Source organism: Scyliorhinus canicula, chromosome 10 (genome assembly GCF_902713615.1).
Source record: "Scyliorhinus canicula chromosome 10, sScyCan1.1, whole genome shotgun sequence".
Classification (NCBI taxonomy): domain Eukaryota; kingdom Metazoa; phylum Chordata; class Chondrichthyes; order Carcharhiniformes; family Scyliorhinidae; genus Scyliorhinus; species Scyliorhinus canicula.
In genome coordinates, this window is record NC_052155.1 from 54,590,856 (window position 1) to 54,609,584 (window position 18,729).

The following is an 18,729-nucleotide window of genomic DNA, read 5'->3' on the forward strand; positions in this document are numbered from 1 at the left end:
ATGGACAGTGTCCCAGAGCCGGGATTGAGCCCAGGTCCTCGGCGCTGTGAGGCAGCAGTGCTAATCACTTTGTCACCGTGCCACCCCTGAATGGTTCAGGATTCTTAGGTGGCTTTGCAGAGCAGATGCTGAGAGGGTTTTCTCCTTTGTGGGAGAGACCAGCTCTATTGGACAGTGTCTTAAATAGGAGGCATTTTATTTTAAAATTCTAGAATGAGAGGTCATAGTTTTAGTATAAGGGGTAGCAGGTTTAAGACAGAGATGAGCAAATATTACTCTGAGATTCGTAAATCTGTGGAACTCACTACCCCAGAGTGCAGCGGATGCTGGGACAGAGTAAACTTTGAGGAGACAGACAGATTTTTAATTCGTAATGGGCTGAAGGGTTATGGAGAATGGGCAGGAAAGTGGAGTTGAGGCCGAGAGGAGGAGATCAGCCATCATCATATTGAATTGTGGAGCAGGCTCGATGGGCTGAAATGCTTAATCCTGCTCCTGGTTCTTATGCTCTAATCCGGAGGAATTTCTTCTCCCACAGTGTTGTTAACGTCTGGGAAAGTCTTCCACAAAGAGCACTGGAGGCTGGGGATCACTGAATATATTCAAGGCTGATTTGGACAGATTTTTGATCGACAAGGAAGTCGAGGGTTATGGGTCAGGCAGCGAAGTGGAGTTAAGGCTCGAGTCAGATCAGGTATTATATCTTGGATTATTATGAAGTGCAGTTCAGGGGCTGGGAATTCCCCAAAGTGTGTCCACCATCTGCAAGGCACAAAGGCAGAGGCGCAATGGAGTACTCTCCACTTGTCTGGATGAGTGCAGATCCAGCTCAAGAAGCTCAATACCATGCAGGACAAAGCAGCCTTCCCACCTTAAATATCCACTTGCTCACGATGACTGCAGTGTGTACCATTCTACAGGATGTACTGCAACAACGAGTCTTTGTCAACACCTTCTCAAACCCACGATATTGGCCTCCCAAGGGCAGATAGTGCACCACCACATGCAGATTTCCCTGCCAAGTCTCACACCAACCCGCCTGGGAAAAATATTGTCGCTCCTTTGTTACTGCTGGATCAAAATCCTGGATTTTCCCACCCTACCATAATAGAACTTGAAGAATACCTTCACCACAGGACTGCAAGAAGACAGTCACCATCCCATCACCTTCTCAAGGGAAATTAGAGATGGGCAATAAACTCAAGTGACACCCATAACTGAATGATACAATATTATACATGGTAGACTGGATATTCTCCAATCCTTTAGATAATATGAATTACAGAAGAGGACAGTATTATACGGAATGAAAACTCAAATGTTTAGATTGAACAAGTACACCAGCGATTTATAATGACTGCGTGCATCACCTCAGGAATATCTTGCCACTCATGATTGAAGCTCAGTTTGAAATAGCACTTAGGGTGGAGGGGATCACAGGATATGGGGGGGGAAAGCAGGATTAGGCTATTGAGTTGGATGATCAGCCATGATCATAACGAATGGCTCGAAGGGCCGAATGGCCTTCTCCCACTCCTATTTTCCATGTTTCTATGAAGCCTTTTTTTTTTACAATCTCCACAAAATTTTTTCTACATAAACAAAAACCACAGATCAAAAGCAATTCACTGAAAGGATTTAAAACATTAACAATATAAGCAGCTATATAAATGCAAGTATATAATTGAGTAAATAGGATTTGAAGCGATACAATTACTGTATTATATGTTCTATTTAATATGATTCCCCTTATTTACAAGATTCCTGAATGTTGTTTCATTAGGGGACAAAAGCTGAAATGCTTATCAGATGAACGTGTACTGTAGTCTGAATAAACTTACCTCAGCGAATAAGATTTTGATAATTTCTGAAATACTTTGTATCCACCTGCAGAAAGAACATTTTCAGTAAACTGCACTCATAAATACCACAATATCACATGGGAGCAAAATTGCAATACGTGTTTTGCTGGTAAATAAAGCATTATACTGCTGTGTCCTTCTCGTATCTCAAATAGCAGCTGGATAAAAGTGCACTAATGTAGTACATTCAAAACAAAAATTAGCACATCCACGGTGACAATGTAAATAATCCACTGTCATTAAAGAGTAGGAAACCGTTAATTATTATTTCAAATATAACATCCGTATCATGTTCACAGCTGAACTTTCAGTTAACCATCCAAATAGCGTTCCAATGTCCCACACGTGCAATTTACCAACAGACAATCTAATCCTGTGGAGCACTGAGGTAGTGCTTCATCAGCGGTTCTGTCCTTCACATTAATGATCAAGGTTCCATAGCACAATTTGGAAAAAGCGGTTTTCCTTGAATTTCTGGACAATATTTTGCCTCATCAGCTGTAATAGATATAAAAACAAAGCCATTGTGTGCAAAGAGCTTTGAGAAAGGCGAGAGATCCATAGTATCCTTACAGTGCGGTAGGAGGCCATTCAGCCCATCAACACTGCACAGATCCTCCGAAGGAGCACGCTATCTCGGCCTACTCGTTGCATTATCCTCCAAATATGGGGATTAATCTTGGCCAACCTACCTAATGTGCACATTTTTGGACTCTGGGAGGAAACCGGAGCACCTGGAGAAAACCCACGCAGACATGGGGAGAATGTGCAAACGCCACAGTCACCAAAAGCAGGGATTGAACCTGGTCCCTGGCGCTGTGAGGCAGCAGTGCTAATTACTTAGCCGCCCATGTGATGGGTACTGTATAAATCCCAGACTGTACGTTTATACAAGATGTTTGGATGATATGTATTATAGGTGTCAAAAGTCACACTTAAGCAAGCATTATAAACTAAGATCTTAGCTCCCGAGATAGTCAGTGTGTACCAGTATTGCTTTGTGGCACTGACCCAGACTTGGTAGCTCCCTCTGGTTTGCAAACAGCATAGGGGGCAAAGGGTAAAAACTGCTCGTGTACCACTAGAATCTATTAGCTCAACATTTTCTATGGTCCCACTCTTAATCAGTATTCTTCTTTTTTTTCCTCTCTCTACAATGTTCCTGAATGATTTCAAAATCAGGACACAAATACAATGGCTTAAATTTGCTAAACAGGGTGGGTCAGTGTTGCAAAGAACAGGAAGAGAGTGACCCAATAGGTGACATTCACACAGCTTGGAGGACTTGGCTGACAAAGTAGCAGGTATCTTGGAATTTTGATAAATTCAAGACACTGAAATTGAAGAAGAATAAGCGGTAGGGATATAAAGTAGACACTTAAAAAAAAAAAAACTGAAATGATGTATGTGTGGAGTTTGCATTTTCTCCCCGTGTCTGCGTGGGTTTTTTCCGGGTGCTCCAAGTCCTCCCACAGTCCAAAGATGTTCAGGTTGGTGGATTGACCATGCTAAATTGCCCCTTAGCGTCCAAAAGGTTAGGTTGGGTTACTGGGTTAAGAGTATAGGGTTGGACTTGGGCCTAGGTAGGGTCCTATTTCCAAGAATCGGTGCAGACGTGATGGGCCAAATGACCTCCTTCTCCACTGTGGAGATTCTATGATTGTATGTTTGAGCAATTAAGCAGAGCAGTGGAACATATCATTCTAAGTGTAAAGGTGAACTTCTGTGGGGCAATGGCACATGCCCCTCCGGGATACTGGGGAAAAGATTCATCACCGTAATATGTGAATGCTTCATGGCTTTGGACAGGAGAGAGGAATGGAACTAAACTGTGATTCAAGGTAAAGTCTAAGCTATAAGGGTACAGCAAAGAATCTGGCAATATTTCACCCTAAAAAAAAACACAATTGAGGTTTTAAAAATTCTGAGGATTGTAAATAAACTAATGCGCATAATATTTAACAAGATCAGAAAGTGAGAGATTGGGGAGCATGAGCTCAAATCAAGCGGGAAGATCAACAAATAAACTCCGGCGCCCAGGTTCGATCCCGGCTCTGGGTCACTGCCCGTGTGGAGTTTGCACATTCCCCCCCTTGTTTGCGTGGGTTTCACACCCACAACCCAAAGATGTACAGGGTAAATGGATTGGCGACGCTAAATTGCCCCTTAATTGGGAAAAAAAATGAATTTTGTTCGCTAAATTTATTTTAAAAAACTAAATAAACTCGATGTGTATAGAAGTTGCTGAATGTGTGCAGTTCAGACAGGAAGACAGCAAAGGAAGATAGTGTCAGCAAAGGAGGAAACTGGCAAAAGAAAAATAGGAAACACTCTCCTGAATTGTATTTTATAGTTCTGTACCTGCCCGCACGGGATAAATTCTTACTTACTACTTTCACAAACCTGTGCAAATATAACCAAACTTGCACCAAATTTCAAAATATGTTTCTCCTGCCTGTACAGACATTGATTGCACTGACCAGAACAGCATTATCAGACCCAAGGTTGGTTTTGTTACTGGGAAGTAATTACAATAATTTCTGTCATACAACCTGCTGTGCATTGGCTCTTAGGTCACTGTATTACCTTTACCAATTATAATGGAGCTAGCGCAATCATAGAGCAAAACTAAATCTATTCTTCATCTACAAACTGGGGAAAAGTCTATTCAGAGGTGACAACGACCACAGAGACAGACTTTTCTCTCCCACACGCCAGTGTGGCTTTTCTGAAAGAAAATGGTATTGTGTCTCAAACATCAAATCGAGGTTGTGTCACGACCAAACCTGGCTTAATTATTCTATCTTTACCAACTATTACTGCCTCCATCATCTCAACCCAGCCCACTTAGAAACAACAGCACATCCCAACAGCCTCAAGTGAATTCTATGATAGCTCTTTCCTTCCCTGCAATATCATTACCCCTGCCCGCTCAAATTTTTTTCAGACTGAAATGCAGACAGCGATTCCAAGTACGAATATTTGAAATTGGCGTATTTTTTTCTTCTTGAGTTCACTGTGAACCTGATCCAGTCACAGTCAGATTTCTTGGCAAAGCGGCAGCACCTGTATCAGGTTGCACTGGGACCCTGTTTCGCAAGCAGTTGGGTACAGGCCAGTCACTATGTTGGTTGGATTTACTATTGATTTTATTTTAAATCAAGGTGCTCGCTTTTTAAAATCAAAAATGAGATCTTCAGAAGCAGCTCTGTACGTAAAGGGAGACTTTGAATTTGACATCTATTGGCTGCACCTCAGTTGGCCAGTTCCCAGGACTAGTCCACTTTATCAAAAAAAGATCAAGGTAGATTGTCGAGCAAGCAGCAAGCAGCTGTAGAAAATGAATATATCAATCCAGCCATGGCTTCAGGTTTTGCTTGCAATTAGTCAAGAGTTACTTTGAGTTTTAAATTGCCAATGGAATTTTTTTTCCCCCTTTCCTTTGCTCCCTGCATTAACTCACGACAGCTCTGCAAAACACAGTTTTTGAATAATGACCCTCAGCAAAGAGTAGAAATTGTGCAGCTCAGAACTTGGGCTTTATATTAACCTTGAAGCAATAAAAGGGAATCAGTGTCAGAGACTGGGTGTTGAAAAATTGTGCACATTGAATAAGTGCCTGGAATTTGAAGGTTCCCTTGAAGGTGCTGATGAAACATGATTTTGGAGTGACAATATTTCTTATCGAGACAGCGAGTGCTGACAAATAATTTGATCATGGCCACACATGCACACACTCACTATTCTGGTGGATGCAAAAGATCCCATGGCAATATTTCCAAGTTCAGCATGAGTGTTCTTCCCCGTGTCCTGCTCAAGGTTTATCCCTCAACCGACAGCATTAAAACAGGCTGTCTAATCCTCATCGCAATGTTATTTTTGGGATCTTGCTGCGTACAATTTGGCTGCTGCATTTCTCATGTGACAAATAACAGCTTCACAAGTATTGTTTTGCCTGTGAAGTGTTTCGGGACATATTTGAAATGATGCTGTACAACTGAAAGCCTTCCTTGCTGATTCTTTGGCAGGGATCACTGTCCAACAAGGGCAATTTTTCCAACCTTCGGTGCCAAAGCCAAGTGTGCAGCTCTTCGGCCATCTTGGCTGAGATCATTGACTGAATTTATAGTGAGAAGCTTCCCAGTTTCATCAGCTCAGCATCACGATACGTGGCATGTTTAACCCGAGGTATTAACGCAATGCAATTCAACCAGCTGTAAACTGTATGACATTATCATCAGGCAATAAAAGACCCCAAACCTTGTTTTCCAAATTGGATAAGGATTCCAACCAAGCAGAAGAAATAGTACAGCCCAGGAGTTGGGTTTTATATTATTGTTGAGGCAATAAAAGGATACGAGTAGCAGACTTGATGCTGCAAAATTGTATGTGTAGAATGAGAGTTTGAAATCTGAAGATTTCCTTGAAGGTGCTGATAAAATACGATGGGTGGGGGAGTTCCTGCTGGAACTCGACTTTTCTTGTAATAAAGGCAGAAGATGTGCAGGTTAGGTGTATTAGGAATGCTAAAATTGCCCCTTAGAGTCCAGATATGTGGCCCATTCGGTCCATTATGTCTGCACCGACCCACTTAAGCCCTCACTTACACCCTATCCCCATAACCCACTAACCCCTCGTAACCTTTAATTTGAACACTAAAGGCAATTTAGCATGGCCAATCCACCCAGGCTGCACGTCTTTGGACTGTGGGAAGAAATCGGAGCACCCGGAGGAAACCCACGCAGACACAGGGAGAAGGTGCAGACTCCGCACAGACAGTGACCCAGCGGGAACCAAACCTGGGACCCTGGCGCTGTGAAGCCATAATGCTAGCCACATGTGCTACCGTGCTGGTTGGGTGAGGTTACGGGGACAGGATGGGAAAGTGGGCCTGGGTGGGGTGCTCTTTCAGAGGGTCAGTACGGATTGATGAGCTGAATGGCCTCTTCCTCCAGGAAGCAAAAAAGGCTTGTTCCTAACTTCTGTGTAGCTCCTGCTGCCGAATACACAGGAAAACTTTTTATCGGGTTTATGCCTCTGTGAAGAGGTCTGCGACCTTTTGCTATATTAAACACACTATAGAAGTGAAAGTTGTTGAAGAGTTAAGAACTCATAACTGCCCTCACATGTTCAATGCTGCTGTCCAGTTACGGAGGGTAAAGAATGACTTTAAAAGTGCAAGAACTGCCATAAGGAAAGAAAACAAACTTTCTATTCCATCTTCAATGAAAAAAAATCAATGTTCTTTCAGAGGACTAAAGACGTGACTTTCACCTCTGGCACATAGTCCAAGGCAAACCCAGAACAATGGAATGAATAGACTCTTCTTGTGGTTGCAACGGTTTGATGTGAAATAAGTTGGCAGTTTCGAGTTGACACAGATTTGCCAGTCTCACAGGATGGCAGTGTTAGATGCTCCTGAACATTCTTCCCTCAGATAAGGATAGGGTTTGTTATAAAACATTCCTTTGATCGGGTGTAAGAGTCCTTCCTGTTTATTTTCTTTGTTCCCATTTCTTTTATTTTATTATTTTGGTCTGTGGACCTGTAATTCGGATGTGCCTTCTAAGCAGACGACGCAAAGTTGAAACAGCTTGCCTGCCAAGATATTGTTTTCCCAGGTTTTGTATTTCAGAAAGAAGACTGACTCTTTGGCACCAAGTGGATCTTAGGAACCAGCTTTGGAGGGAGTCGATTTGATTGGTCAACTGGCACGGGTGAGTTGGCTAGGGACAGAGTTCTGCCTGACAATGGTTAGAGATTGGTTCCTGTGTGATGCTTTCGGAGAGAACTGGGAAGAAGTGTTTAGACCTTGGAAGTGAAAGGAACTCTCACTTCAGCGAACAGGAGAGAGATAAAGAAGTGCTCCACTGTTCAAAAATCAGTTGAGTGCCTGGTATATCCTTTGCTGTAATCCTGAGATGATGCAGAGTCTGCAAAGAAGGCAACCTTGCCATGGAAAACAATCTTAAGCCCAGAAGGAAGCAGTACCAAAACCCTTTCCACCAGCCAGTTAGCCTGACTTTGGCTGTTGGTAACATTTTGGAGTAGGGTGAGACGGCGGAGTACTTGGAAATGCATGGTAAAATAGGACTGAGTCAATGGGAGGTCATGCCTGACAAATCTGTTAGAATTCTTTGAGGAAGTGAGACACTATTTAGATTTCCAGAAGGTACTGTATAGGAGATTGCTGAATAAGATAAGAGCCCATAGTATTAGGCGTAAGGTACTGGCACGGACAGAGGTTTGGCTGACTGGCAGAAGGCAGAGAGTGGGGATAAAGGGGCCTTTTTCAAGATGGCAATCGGTGCAAGGGGTGTTCCGTAGGGGTCAGTGTTGGGATCACAGCTATTCACGATATAAATTAATGATCTGGAAGAAGGAACTGAGGGCATTGTTAATAAGATTTCAGGTGGTACAAAGATATGTAGAGGGACAGGATGTGTTGAGGAAGCAGGGAGGCTGCAGAAGTTCTTGGATAGATTAGGAGAATGGGCAAAGAAGTGGTAGATGCATTTTAATGTGGAAAAGTGTGAAGTTATACACTTTGTTAGTAAGAATAGAGGCATAGACTATTTCCTAAATGGGAAAAGGTGGTGAAAATCAGAAGCACAAAGGGATTTCGGAGTCCTAATTCAGGATTCTCTTAAGGTTAACATTCAGGTTCAATGGGCAGTTAGGAAGGCAAAAGAAATGTTAGCATGCATGTCGAGAGGGCCAGAATAAAGAGCAGGGATGCACTGCTGATGCTGTGCAAGTATCCGGTCAGACCCCTCATGGAATAGGGGCTGCCGCTACATTTCCTTGTTCCTTTTCTGGTTGTACAGAGGTTGAAGAAGTAGATATTCAGAGAGAAATTGCCGGGTGCATGCTGGTTCTTTACTCAGTGAACACCGACATGTAGACATGGGCTGAGAAACACTTACACTTGGCTGACATAACACAACCTGACGGAGCGCCAATCCATTTAAAAAAGATTAAGTGAGAGTGAGAATTTGTAAAAAGATTCCCAGAACATTTTTAACAGATGGAACATCACTGTTCTGTTAGATGTGACTGGAATTTTCGGTCAGAGTGTGATTTATTTTCGTAATATTTAGAGCTTGTGGAAATGTTGAGAAATCTGGCACAGTAACTCATCAAATGGGCAACTAGAATTGGTTCGAAGAGGAAGTCTGGAAAAAGCATTCTGCAAAATGCTTTGATCACTAAATGTTGCAGATTAACATCCAAGAATGAACTGCAGCAGATTTATGTAAGCGTAGGCAAGCGTTTTCATTTGTGACTGCCACATCAAACTGGTCCAAAAGGGCAGCAGTGGTTAGCACTGTTGCTTCACAGCTCCAGAGTCCCAGGTTCGATTCCCGGCTTGGGTCACTGTCTGTGCGGAGTCTGCAAGTTCTCCCTGTGTCTGTCGGGTTTCCTCCGGGTGCTCCGGATTCCTCCCACAAGTCCCGAAAGAAAGTAACGTCATAAAACACTTGCATTTTCTTACATAAATCTGCATTAAATGTGAATAGTTGAGGTCCTAGCACAGATCCCTGCGATACTCCACTAGTCACTGCCACCAATCAGAAAATGACCCATTTATTCCAAATGTTTTCTTTTACTAAATAATCTGCTACGTGAGAGCCTGTCGAAAGCCTTCCGAAAGTCTAAATAAACCACATCCACCATCTCCCTGGTCAACTCCACTAGTTGCATCTTCAAAGAACACTAATAGATTAGTCAAGCATGATTTTCCTTTTAAAAATCTATGCTAACTTTGTCTGATTACACCACTGCTTTCCAAATGTTATGCTCTGAAATACTTGATAATGGACTCCAGCTACTTCCCTACTACCGACGTTATGCTCACTGGTCTATAATTCCTTGTTTTCTATCTTCCTGCTTTTTTGTACAGCGGGGTTATATTAGCTACCCCCCAATCTGCAGGAACACATTCCAGAGTCCAAAGAATTTAGAAAAATGAGTACCAATGGATCTACTATTTCTAGAGCCACTTCCTTAAGTACTCTGTGATGAAGATTATCAGGCCCTGCAGATTTGTCTGCCTTCAATCCCACCAATTTCCCCCAAACTGTTTCTTTACAAATACTAATTTCCTTCAGCTCCTCACTAAAACTTGTGCTTCTCAGAACTTCTGCTACATTATTCATGTCTTCCTTTGTGAAGACAGAAGCAAAGTACAAATTTAGTTCCTTAGCCATTTCTTTGATCCCTGTTATGCATTCCCCGTTTCTGACTACGTTTTTATTAATTTATTACTTTTTAATCAATCTTTTTCTCTTCACATTGCTATAGAAACTTTTACAGTCAGTTTTTATGTTCCCCGTTAGCTTACTTTCAAATTGTATTTTCCCCTTCTTAATCTATCCCTTGATCCGTCTTTGCTGGATGTTAAACTGTTCCCAATCCTCAGGTCTATTGCTTTTCTTGCTAACTTGTATGCCTCTTCTTTGAATCTAATACTATCTCTAGTTCGCCTTGTAAGCCATGGTTCAGCCATGATTCCCTTTCTACTCTAAAACAACCTTTAGAGTTCACCTATTCGTTCCCTGAATGGCTGCCATTGCCTGTCCACTGTCCTTCCTTTCAGTAATGTTTCCCAGTCCGTCATAGCCAAGTCATGTCTCATACCATCATAGTTACCTTGATTAAGGCTCAGGACCCATGTCGCAGAATCAACTATCTCACTATCCACCTTGATAAAGAATTCGATTATATTACGGTTACTGACCCCCAAGGGTTCACTCACAACTAGATTGCCAACTAATCCTTTCTCATTGCACAACACCCAGCCCAAGATCACCTGTTCTCTTGTTGGTTCCTCAATATATTGATCCAGAAAACCATCCCGTAAACACTCAAGAAATTCCTCCTTTATTGTACTGTGACTAATTTGACTCACCCAATCTATATCTAGATTAAACTCTCCATAATCACAGCTGTTCCTTTATCACCTGCATCTCTGATTTCCTGTCTAATGCTATTCCCAACAGTACCACTGCAGTTTGCTGGTCAGTATACCACCCCTATAAATGTTTTTTGCCGCTTGATGTTTCTTAACTCGACCCAGACAGATTCCACATCATCTGTACTGATATATTTTCTCAATATTGTATCAATATCTTCTTTAATCAATAATGCAACTCCACCACCTTTTCCTTTCTGTCTGTTCTTCCTAAAAATTGAATAACCCTCAATGTTTAATTCCCATCCTTGGTCACCTTGGAGCCATGTCTCCGTTAATTCCAACTATAGCATATCCCTTTACATCTATCAACACAGCTAATTTATCCATTTTATTTTCAATGCTCCACTCGTTCAGCTACAAAACCTTAAGTCTAAGTCCTTTTAACGTTCCTCGTCCAGTCCCTATTATTTTTCTACAGTGTCATTATCTGGTATCTTTGAGGAGATAACGAGGAATTTAGACAAAGAAGAATCAGTGGACGTAATCTATTTGGATTTCCAGAAGACCTTTGACAAAGTGCCAATCAGGGGCTGCTAAATAAGATAAGGGCCCATGGTGTTACGGCATAGTACTAGCATGGATAAAGGATTGGCTGACTGGCAGAAGGCAGAGAGTGGGGATAAAGGCATCCTTTTCAGGATGGCAGCCGGTGATCAGTGGTGTTCTGCAGGGGTCAGTGTTGGGATCACAGCTACTCACAGTTTCCATTAATTAGGAACTGAGTGCATTGTTGCTAAGTTTGAAGATGATAGAAAGATATGTAGAGGGACAGGTTGTCTTGAGGAAGCATGGAGGCTGCAGAAGAACATGGGCAGCATAAAGCTGTCCCACAGTTTCACCAGCCAACAATCCATCACTCGTCTTTAACTTGTCATACCATTTCCACAGGGCAAACATGCACTCGGGGAGAATGGAAAAAATGGATATTTGAAATAAAGTTGATGATTCTCAAACATTGAAAATACCTTTGACAATGTTACAGTGAAACACTCAAGCCAACCACAAACCTTTTTCTATTACTCCTACATTGGACAAAACCTTTGGCTCAAAAGAGCAAGAGGCAGGTTGCTTGTTTCCTTGCTAACTGCTCAAATGCTCTTGGCTAACATCTGCTGGGTTGTGAAGGCCCAACAAATACTGCTCCACCTGCACCAGGGTAGACTGGGTCATCAGGACAGAAGGCAGCATTACAGGACCCTGACTGAGGGTCAATGGGGGCAAAAAGCTTTGAGCAGAGTTCCAATTGCATCTACCCTTTCTTCATCTTCCCTTACAATGGGGGGAGGGGGGGGGGGGGAAGAGAGAAAGAGACATTGGTACAGTCTGAATGCCACTAGACTCGTAACCGAGGGGCCCAGGCTAATGCCCTGGAGACACTAATTCAAATCCCACTACGGCAGCTGGTGGAATTTAAATTCAATTAATAGGTTAATAAATGAACTCTAGTCTCAATAAAAAAAGTTGCCATGAAACCATTGTCAATGGTTGCAAAAACCTACCTGGTTCTCTCATATTTTGGGGAAGAAAATCTGCCATCCTTACTTGGTCTGGCCTATATGTGACTCCAGATCCACAGCAATGTGGTTGACTCTGAACCGCCCTCTGAAATAGCCTAGCAAGCCACTCCATTCAAGAATGGGTAGCAGATGTAGCAACGGCCACATCCCACGAGAGAAAGTAAAATGGCCCACCTGCATCACTACTAGCTAAGAGCAAGACAGCATTTCACCGCCACATTTCACTGTGTCCAGCTGAGCAAAACTTGGAGGATCCACTGTTGCCTCTTGTTTCCTGCTCGTGTTGTGCGCTCACCATTTGGTAGCCCAACTGCCTGGGCTGAATTTTCGCTTTGGATGTTACGCATTGGTATTTTGACTGGGGAACCCCCTTGTGAGGTTCCCTATCCAATTAAGAAGAGCGAGCAGCCACGCCACTATAGTGGAGGAAGTGGTTGCCGGGGGTGGGGGGTCAGCAGGGTGACTTTTGATTCCACCGATGCCTCAGCAGTCAGACAAAACTTTAGGCTTGTCTGAAGTACTGGCACCCCATGAACTACCACTGGGTCCAGCAGGTCAACTGCTGCTCCTATTGTGTTGGGAACTGGAGGCCAAGAGGAAAACCCTGTCAGCTCCTTTCACTGCCCTTACTGAGCTTAATCGTCTGTCCGCCTTAATGGGTGATGCTGGGTCCGAACCTACCTCAACAAAATGGCTGGTGCCGGGAATAAGGTCAGAAAATCAGCAACCGCTGGGAGGCGTTGTTTCAGGCCACATGCATCCCTGTTAAAACGGCCAGGATCTCACATCCGAGTCTGCTGCAGAGAGCTGCTCAGGAGGGTCCAGGACAGGACAGAGCAGTGCTAGTAGTGCTAGTTAGGGCAGCACGGTAGCATGGTGGTTAGCATAAATGCTTCACAGCTCCAGGGTCCCAGGTTCGATTCCCGGCTGGGTCACTGTCTATGCGGAGTCTGCACGTCCTCCCCGTGTGTGCGTGGGTTTCCTCCCGGTGCTCCGGTTTCCTCCCACAGTCCAAAGATGTGCGGGTTAGGTGGATTGGCCATGCTAAATTGCCCGTAGTGTCCTAATAAAAGTAAGGTTAAGGGGGGGGGGGTTGTTGGGTTACGGGTATAGGGTGGATACGTGGGTTTGAGTAGGGTGATCATTGCTCGGCACAACATCGAGGGCCGAAGGGCCTGTTCTGTGCTGTACTGTTCTATGTTCTATGTTCTAGTGTTAGCTCTTGAGGTATGGTTTCGCCAATTGCGCAAATACAAATAAGGATGTAAAGCCCTATGTGTTATTTGCAGGAAAGTACTGGTAAAGGAGAGGGGACGTTTCAGATTTTGAAAGAGAAGTGGGTGAAAAATTCCTTTTGATTTGAGACCGGACAGCCGACTCCAAAATGAAAAGACTGCACCACTGTACTTAAAAATGAACCAAAAGTCCATGAGGTTGTCATCAATCTGGAGTTGCATCTCCCAGGATTATCCAGGGCTGAGTAAAATGAGCATTGTTGTTATTACCCTTCATGAGGGCCTATATACAAGATCTTGGATTTTCCATTCTCACAAAGATGAAGACAGCACAAAGGAAATGGCTGACATCTGCACCGATATGCTCACTGCTCTCTCCTCATCTGAACCTGATTACACTGAGATTGTGAAGACCAAATAGGCTCCCCTTTTGCATTAAATGTAAGTGAACGTGGCGAGGGCCACGAATGTCGGCCGGCGTGGGTCCCGGAAAAGAGGTTGAAAAACACTGCTCTAGAGTGTGCTACACTACTTTGCCTGAACCACAAATCACAGTGTAAAAGCTCCCAAAGTCTGTGGGAAAGCACAAGTGTAATGACTGACCTCAGGCTAATCCAGACGGAAATCGGTTTTGAAAAACAAACCAGCAGGCAAACGTGGCACCTTTACATTCTGTTTTACCCATTCATATCAACAGCATCTTTACACAATAGGATTTAAAGATAGAAGCAGCAATTACTTCCAAACGCATAAAAATTATAAACACTCACAAAACACGAATGCACTTTAGCAATTACTGGTTCTGATGTAGTGGACAAAAGCTTAATGAGTTTGCGTAGTGTTAACTAGTTTAATTTTAAAAGATTAATGTCTCTGCTAAAATAGCGAGGGGGGGGGGAAATGTTGCACAAACACACCAACTATTTATTGAACATTGCAAACAGAAAATTCTGGGCTGCAACAACTGTGTAATCCCCGCTAAAGATTTATTTAATCTATGCTACTGTCGGGTGGTGGTTACAGTATTAGCAACCCAAATCCATCAAGGCCAATTGAATTCAATAGAGCTCCTAATTTTGTAGGATATCAGCGGTGAAAATAACTTGATGAGCAAGTTTGCTGGATCATCATAAAAAACTAACTGGTTATTTGATGTCCTTCAAGGAAGGGAACCACGACCCCCATCTCTGACTTCAGTTCAACCCAGACTCTGTGCTTGATTCTCCATGCTCTCTGAAGTGGTCCAGCATGTCACTCAGTTTCACAACGCACAGGAGGTCATCATTTGGCCCACAGTGGCTGCGTCAGATCTTTGAGAATGCTACCAATTAGTCCCACGACCCTGCTCCTTCTCCATAATTGTTTCTTTCTCAAGCATACATCAATTATTCCCTTTTGAAATCTACTACTGCACCCTTTAGCACACTGAGGGGCTGGTTTAGCATAGTGGGCTAAACAGCTGGCTTGTAATAGAGAAATACAGCACAGAACAGGCCCTTCGGCCCACGATGTTGCGCCGAACTTTTGTCCTAGGTTAATCATAGAATTTTGGACAATTTTTCATGGCCAATCCACCCAACCTGCACATCTTTGGACTGGGGGGGAAACCGGAGTACCCGGAGGAAACCCATGCAGTCACGGGGAGGATGTGCAGACTCCACACAGACAGTGACCCAAGTCGAAATCGAACTTGGGACCCTGGAGCTGTGAAGCAATTGTGCTATCCACAATGCTACCGTGCTGCCCTTAAGAAGTTAACCTACACTCCATTATTCTACCCTAATCCAAGTACCTATCCAATAGCCGCTTGAAGGTCCCTAACTTTTCCGACTCAACTACTACCACAGGCAGTGCATTCCATGCCCCCACTACTCTCTGGGTAAAGAACCAACCTCTGACATCCCCTCTATATCTTCCACCATTTATCTTAAATTTATAACCCCTTGTAATGGTGTGTTCCACCCGGGGAAAAAGTCTCTGACTGTCTACTCTATCTATTCCCCTGATCATCTTATAAACCTCTATCAAGTCGCCCCTCATCCTTCTCCGTTCTAATGAGAAAAGGCCTAGCACCCTCAACCTTTCCTCGTATGACCTACTCTCCATTCCAGGCAACATCCTGGTAAATCTCCTTTGCACCTTTTCCAAAGCTTCCACATCCTTCCTAAAATGAGGTGACCAGAACTGCACACAGTACTCCAAATGTGGCCTGACCAAGGTTTTGTACAGCTGCATCATCACCTCACGGCTCTTAAATTCAATCCCTCTGCTAATGAACGCTAGCACACCATAGGCCTTCTTCACAGCTCTATCCACTTGAGTGGCAACTTTCAAAGAACTATGAACATAGACCACGATCTCTTCGCTCCTCCACATTGCCAAGAACCCTACCGTTAACCCTGTATTCCGCATTCAGATTTGTCCTTCCAAAATGGACAACCTCACACTTGTCAGGGTTAAACTCCATCTGCCACTTCTCAGCCCAGCTCTGTATTCTATCTATGTCTCTTTGAAGCCGACAACAGCCCTCCTCACTATCCACAACTCCACCAATCTTCGTATCATCTGCAAATTTACTGACCCACCCTTCAACTCCCTCATCCAAGTCGTTAATGAAAATCACAAACAGCAGAGGACCCAGAACTGATCCCTGCGGTACGCCACTGATAACTGGGCTCCAGGCTGAATATTTGCCATCCACCACCACTCTCTGTCTTCTATCGGTTAGCCAGTTTGTTATCCAACTGGCCAAATTTCCCACTATCCCATGCCTCCTTACTTTCTGCATAAGCCTACCATGGGGAACCTTATCAAATGCCTTACTAAAATCCATGTACACTACATCCACTGCTTTACCTTCATCCACATGCTTGGTCACCTCCTCAAAGAATTCAATAAGACTTGTAAGGCAAGACCTACCCCTCACAAATCCGTGCTGACTATCCCTAATCAAGCAATGCCTTTCCAGATGCTCAGAAATCCTATCCCTCAGTACCCTTTCCATTACTTTGCCGACCACCGAAGTAAGACTAACTGGCCTGTAATTCCCAGGGTTATCCCTATTCCCTTTTTTGAACAGGGGCACGACATTCGCCCCTCTCCAATCCTCTGGTACCACCCCTGTTGACAGCGAGGACGAAAAGATCATTGCCAACGGCTCTGCAATTTCATTTCTTGCTTCCCATAGAATCCTTGGATATATCCCGTCAGGCCCGGGGGACTTGTCTATCCTCAAGTTTTTCAAAACGCGCAACACATCTTCCTTCCTGACAAGTATCTCCTCAAGCTTATCAGTCTGCTTCACGCTGTCCTCTCCAACAATATGGCCCCTCTCGTTTGTAAATACTGAAGAAAAATACTTGTTCAAGACCTCTCCTATCTCTTCAGACTCAATACACAATCTCCCGCTACTGTCCTTAATCGGACCTACCCTCGCTCTCGTCATTCTCATATTTCTCACATATGTGTAAAAGGCCTTGGGGTTTTCCTTGATCCTACCCGCCAAAGATTTTTCATGCCCTCTCTTAGCTCTCCTAATCCCTTTCTTCAGTTCCCTCCTGGCTATCTTGTATCCCTCCAGCGCCCTGTCTGAACCTTGTTTCTTCAGCCTTACATAAGTCTCCTTCTTCCTCTTAACAAGACATTCAACCTCTCTTGTCAACCATGGTTCCCTCACTCGACCATCTCTTCCCTGCCTGACAGGGACATACATATCAAAGACACGCAGTACCTGTTCCTTGAACAAGTTCCACATTTCACTTGTGTCCTTCCCTGACAGCCTATGTTCCCAACTTCTGCACATCAATTCTTGTCTGACAGCATTGTATTTACCCTTCCCCCAATTATAAACCTTGCCCTGTTGCTCGCACCTATCCCTCTCCATTACTAAAGTGAAAGTCACAGAATTGTGGTCACTACCTCCAAAATGCTCCCCCACTAACAAATCTATCACCTGCCCTGGTTCATTACCAAGTACTAAATCCAATATGGCCTCCCCTCTGGTCGGACAATCTACATACTGTGTTAGAAAAGCTTCCTGGACACACTGCACAAACACTACCCCATCCAAACTATTTGATCTAAAGAGTTTCCACTCAATGTTTGGGAAGTTGAAGTCGCCCATGACTACTACCCTGCGACTTCTGCACCTTTCCAAAATCTGTTTCCCAATCTGTTCCTCCACATCTCTGCTGCTATTGGGGGGCCTATAGAAAACTCCCAACAAGGTGACTGCTCCTTTCCTATTTCTAACTTCAACCCATATTACCTCAGTAGGCAGATCCCCCTCGAACTGCCTTTCTGCAGCTGTTATACTATCTCTAATTAACAATGCCACCCTAATTAAGAGCCGTGAGGTGATGATGCAGAACAAGGCCAGCAGCGTGGATTCAATTCCCATACCTGCCTCCCCGAACAGGCACCGGAATGTGGCGACTGGGGACTTTTTCCACAGTAACTTCAATGAAGCTTACTTGCGACAATATGCGATTATTAGTTAAATTATTTCCACCACCCTTTCAGAAAGAGTGTGCATTGAAAGAAAAATGTCTCATTTTCTCTCCTGAACTCTTGCCAATGATCTTAAAGCTGTGTCCTCTGCTCCCTGGCTCTCCCGCTAGTGGAAACAGTTTCTCCCTCAGCAGTTAGGCAAAACAAAAAGACAAATGATACAGAAGGCATCCCTCATCCTTCTCAGGATCACCATGATGAACAATATGCCAACAATGCTTACAACCTAAACAGAAATAAGCATAAAAGCAAAACAAAAGATTTAAATGCAACTTTAGATTGTGACCTTTCTCCTCCCTTCCCCCTTTTTAAAATATTCAGCACATGCAAATTCCCCCTCCTTTCTCATATCAGGCTATCAGTCATTTGTTCTTAAAGTTGCTACTTTTTGTTGTAGTTTCTGCAGCTCCAACACACTCTCCCTCCGTTCGGTTCTAATGAAGAGTCAAATGACTCAAAACGCAAACTCTTGCTTCTCTGCTGATAGATGCTGGCAGTCCTGATGGGGTTTTCTGGCGTCTTCTATTCTTACATGCAGTATGGATAATGGGGTGTTATTGTAGCAAATATGCAACAATACTGCAATATTAATTCTAAACTCAGGTGGCAAAGTGACCCAGATTAATTTT

At 43.6% G+C, this 18,729-nt stretch overlaps 1 protein-coding gene across 1 annotated transcript in view; it reads right to left on the reverse strand.

Annotated features, from left to right (window-relative positions):
* Nucleotides 1–1,707: 1,707 nt before the first annotated feature.
* Nucleotides 1,708–18,729, reverse strand: part of LOC119972377 (transmembrane protein 241) — a 67,936-nt gene continuing 50,914 nt past the window's right edge. Inside the window, exon 9 of the mRNA XM_038808964.1 lies at nucleotides 1,708–1,887. Coding sequence (XP_038664892.1) covers nucleotides 1,838–1,887 — 50 coding nt within the window. The 3' untranslated portion in view covers nucleotides 1,708–1,837. The remainder of the gene's footprint in view (nucleotides 1,888–18,729) is intronic.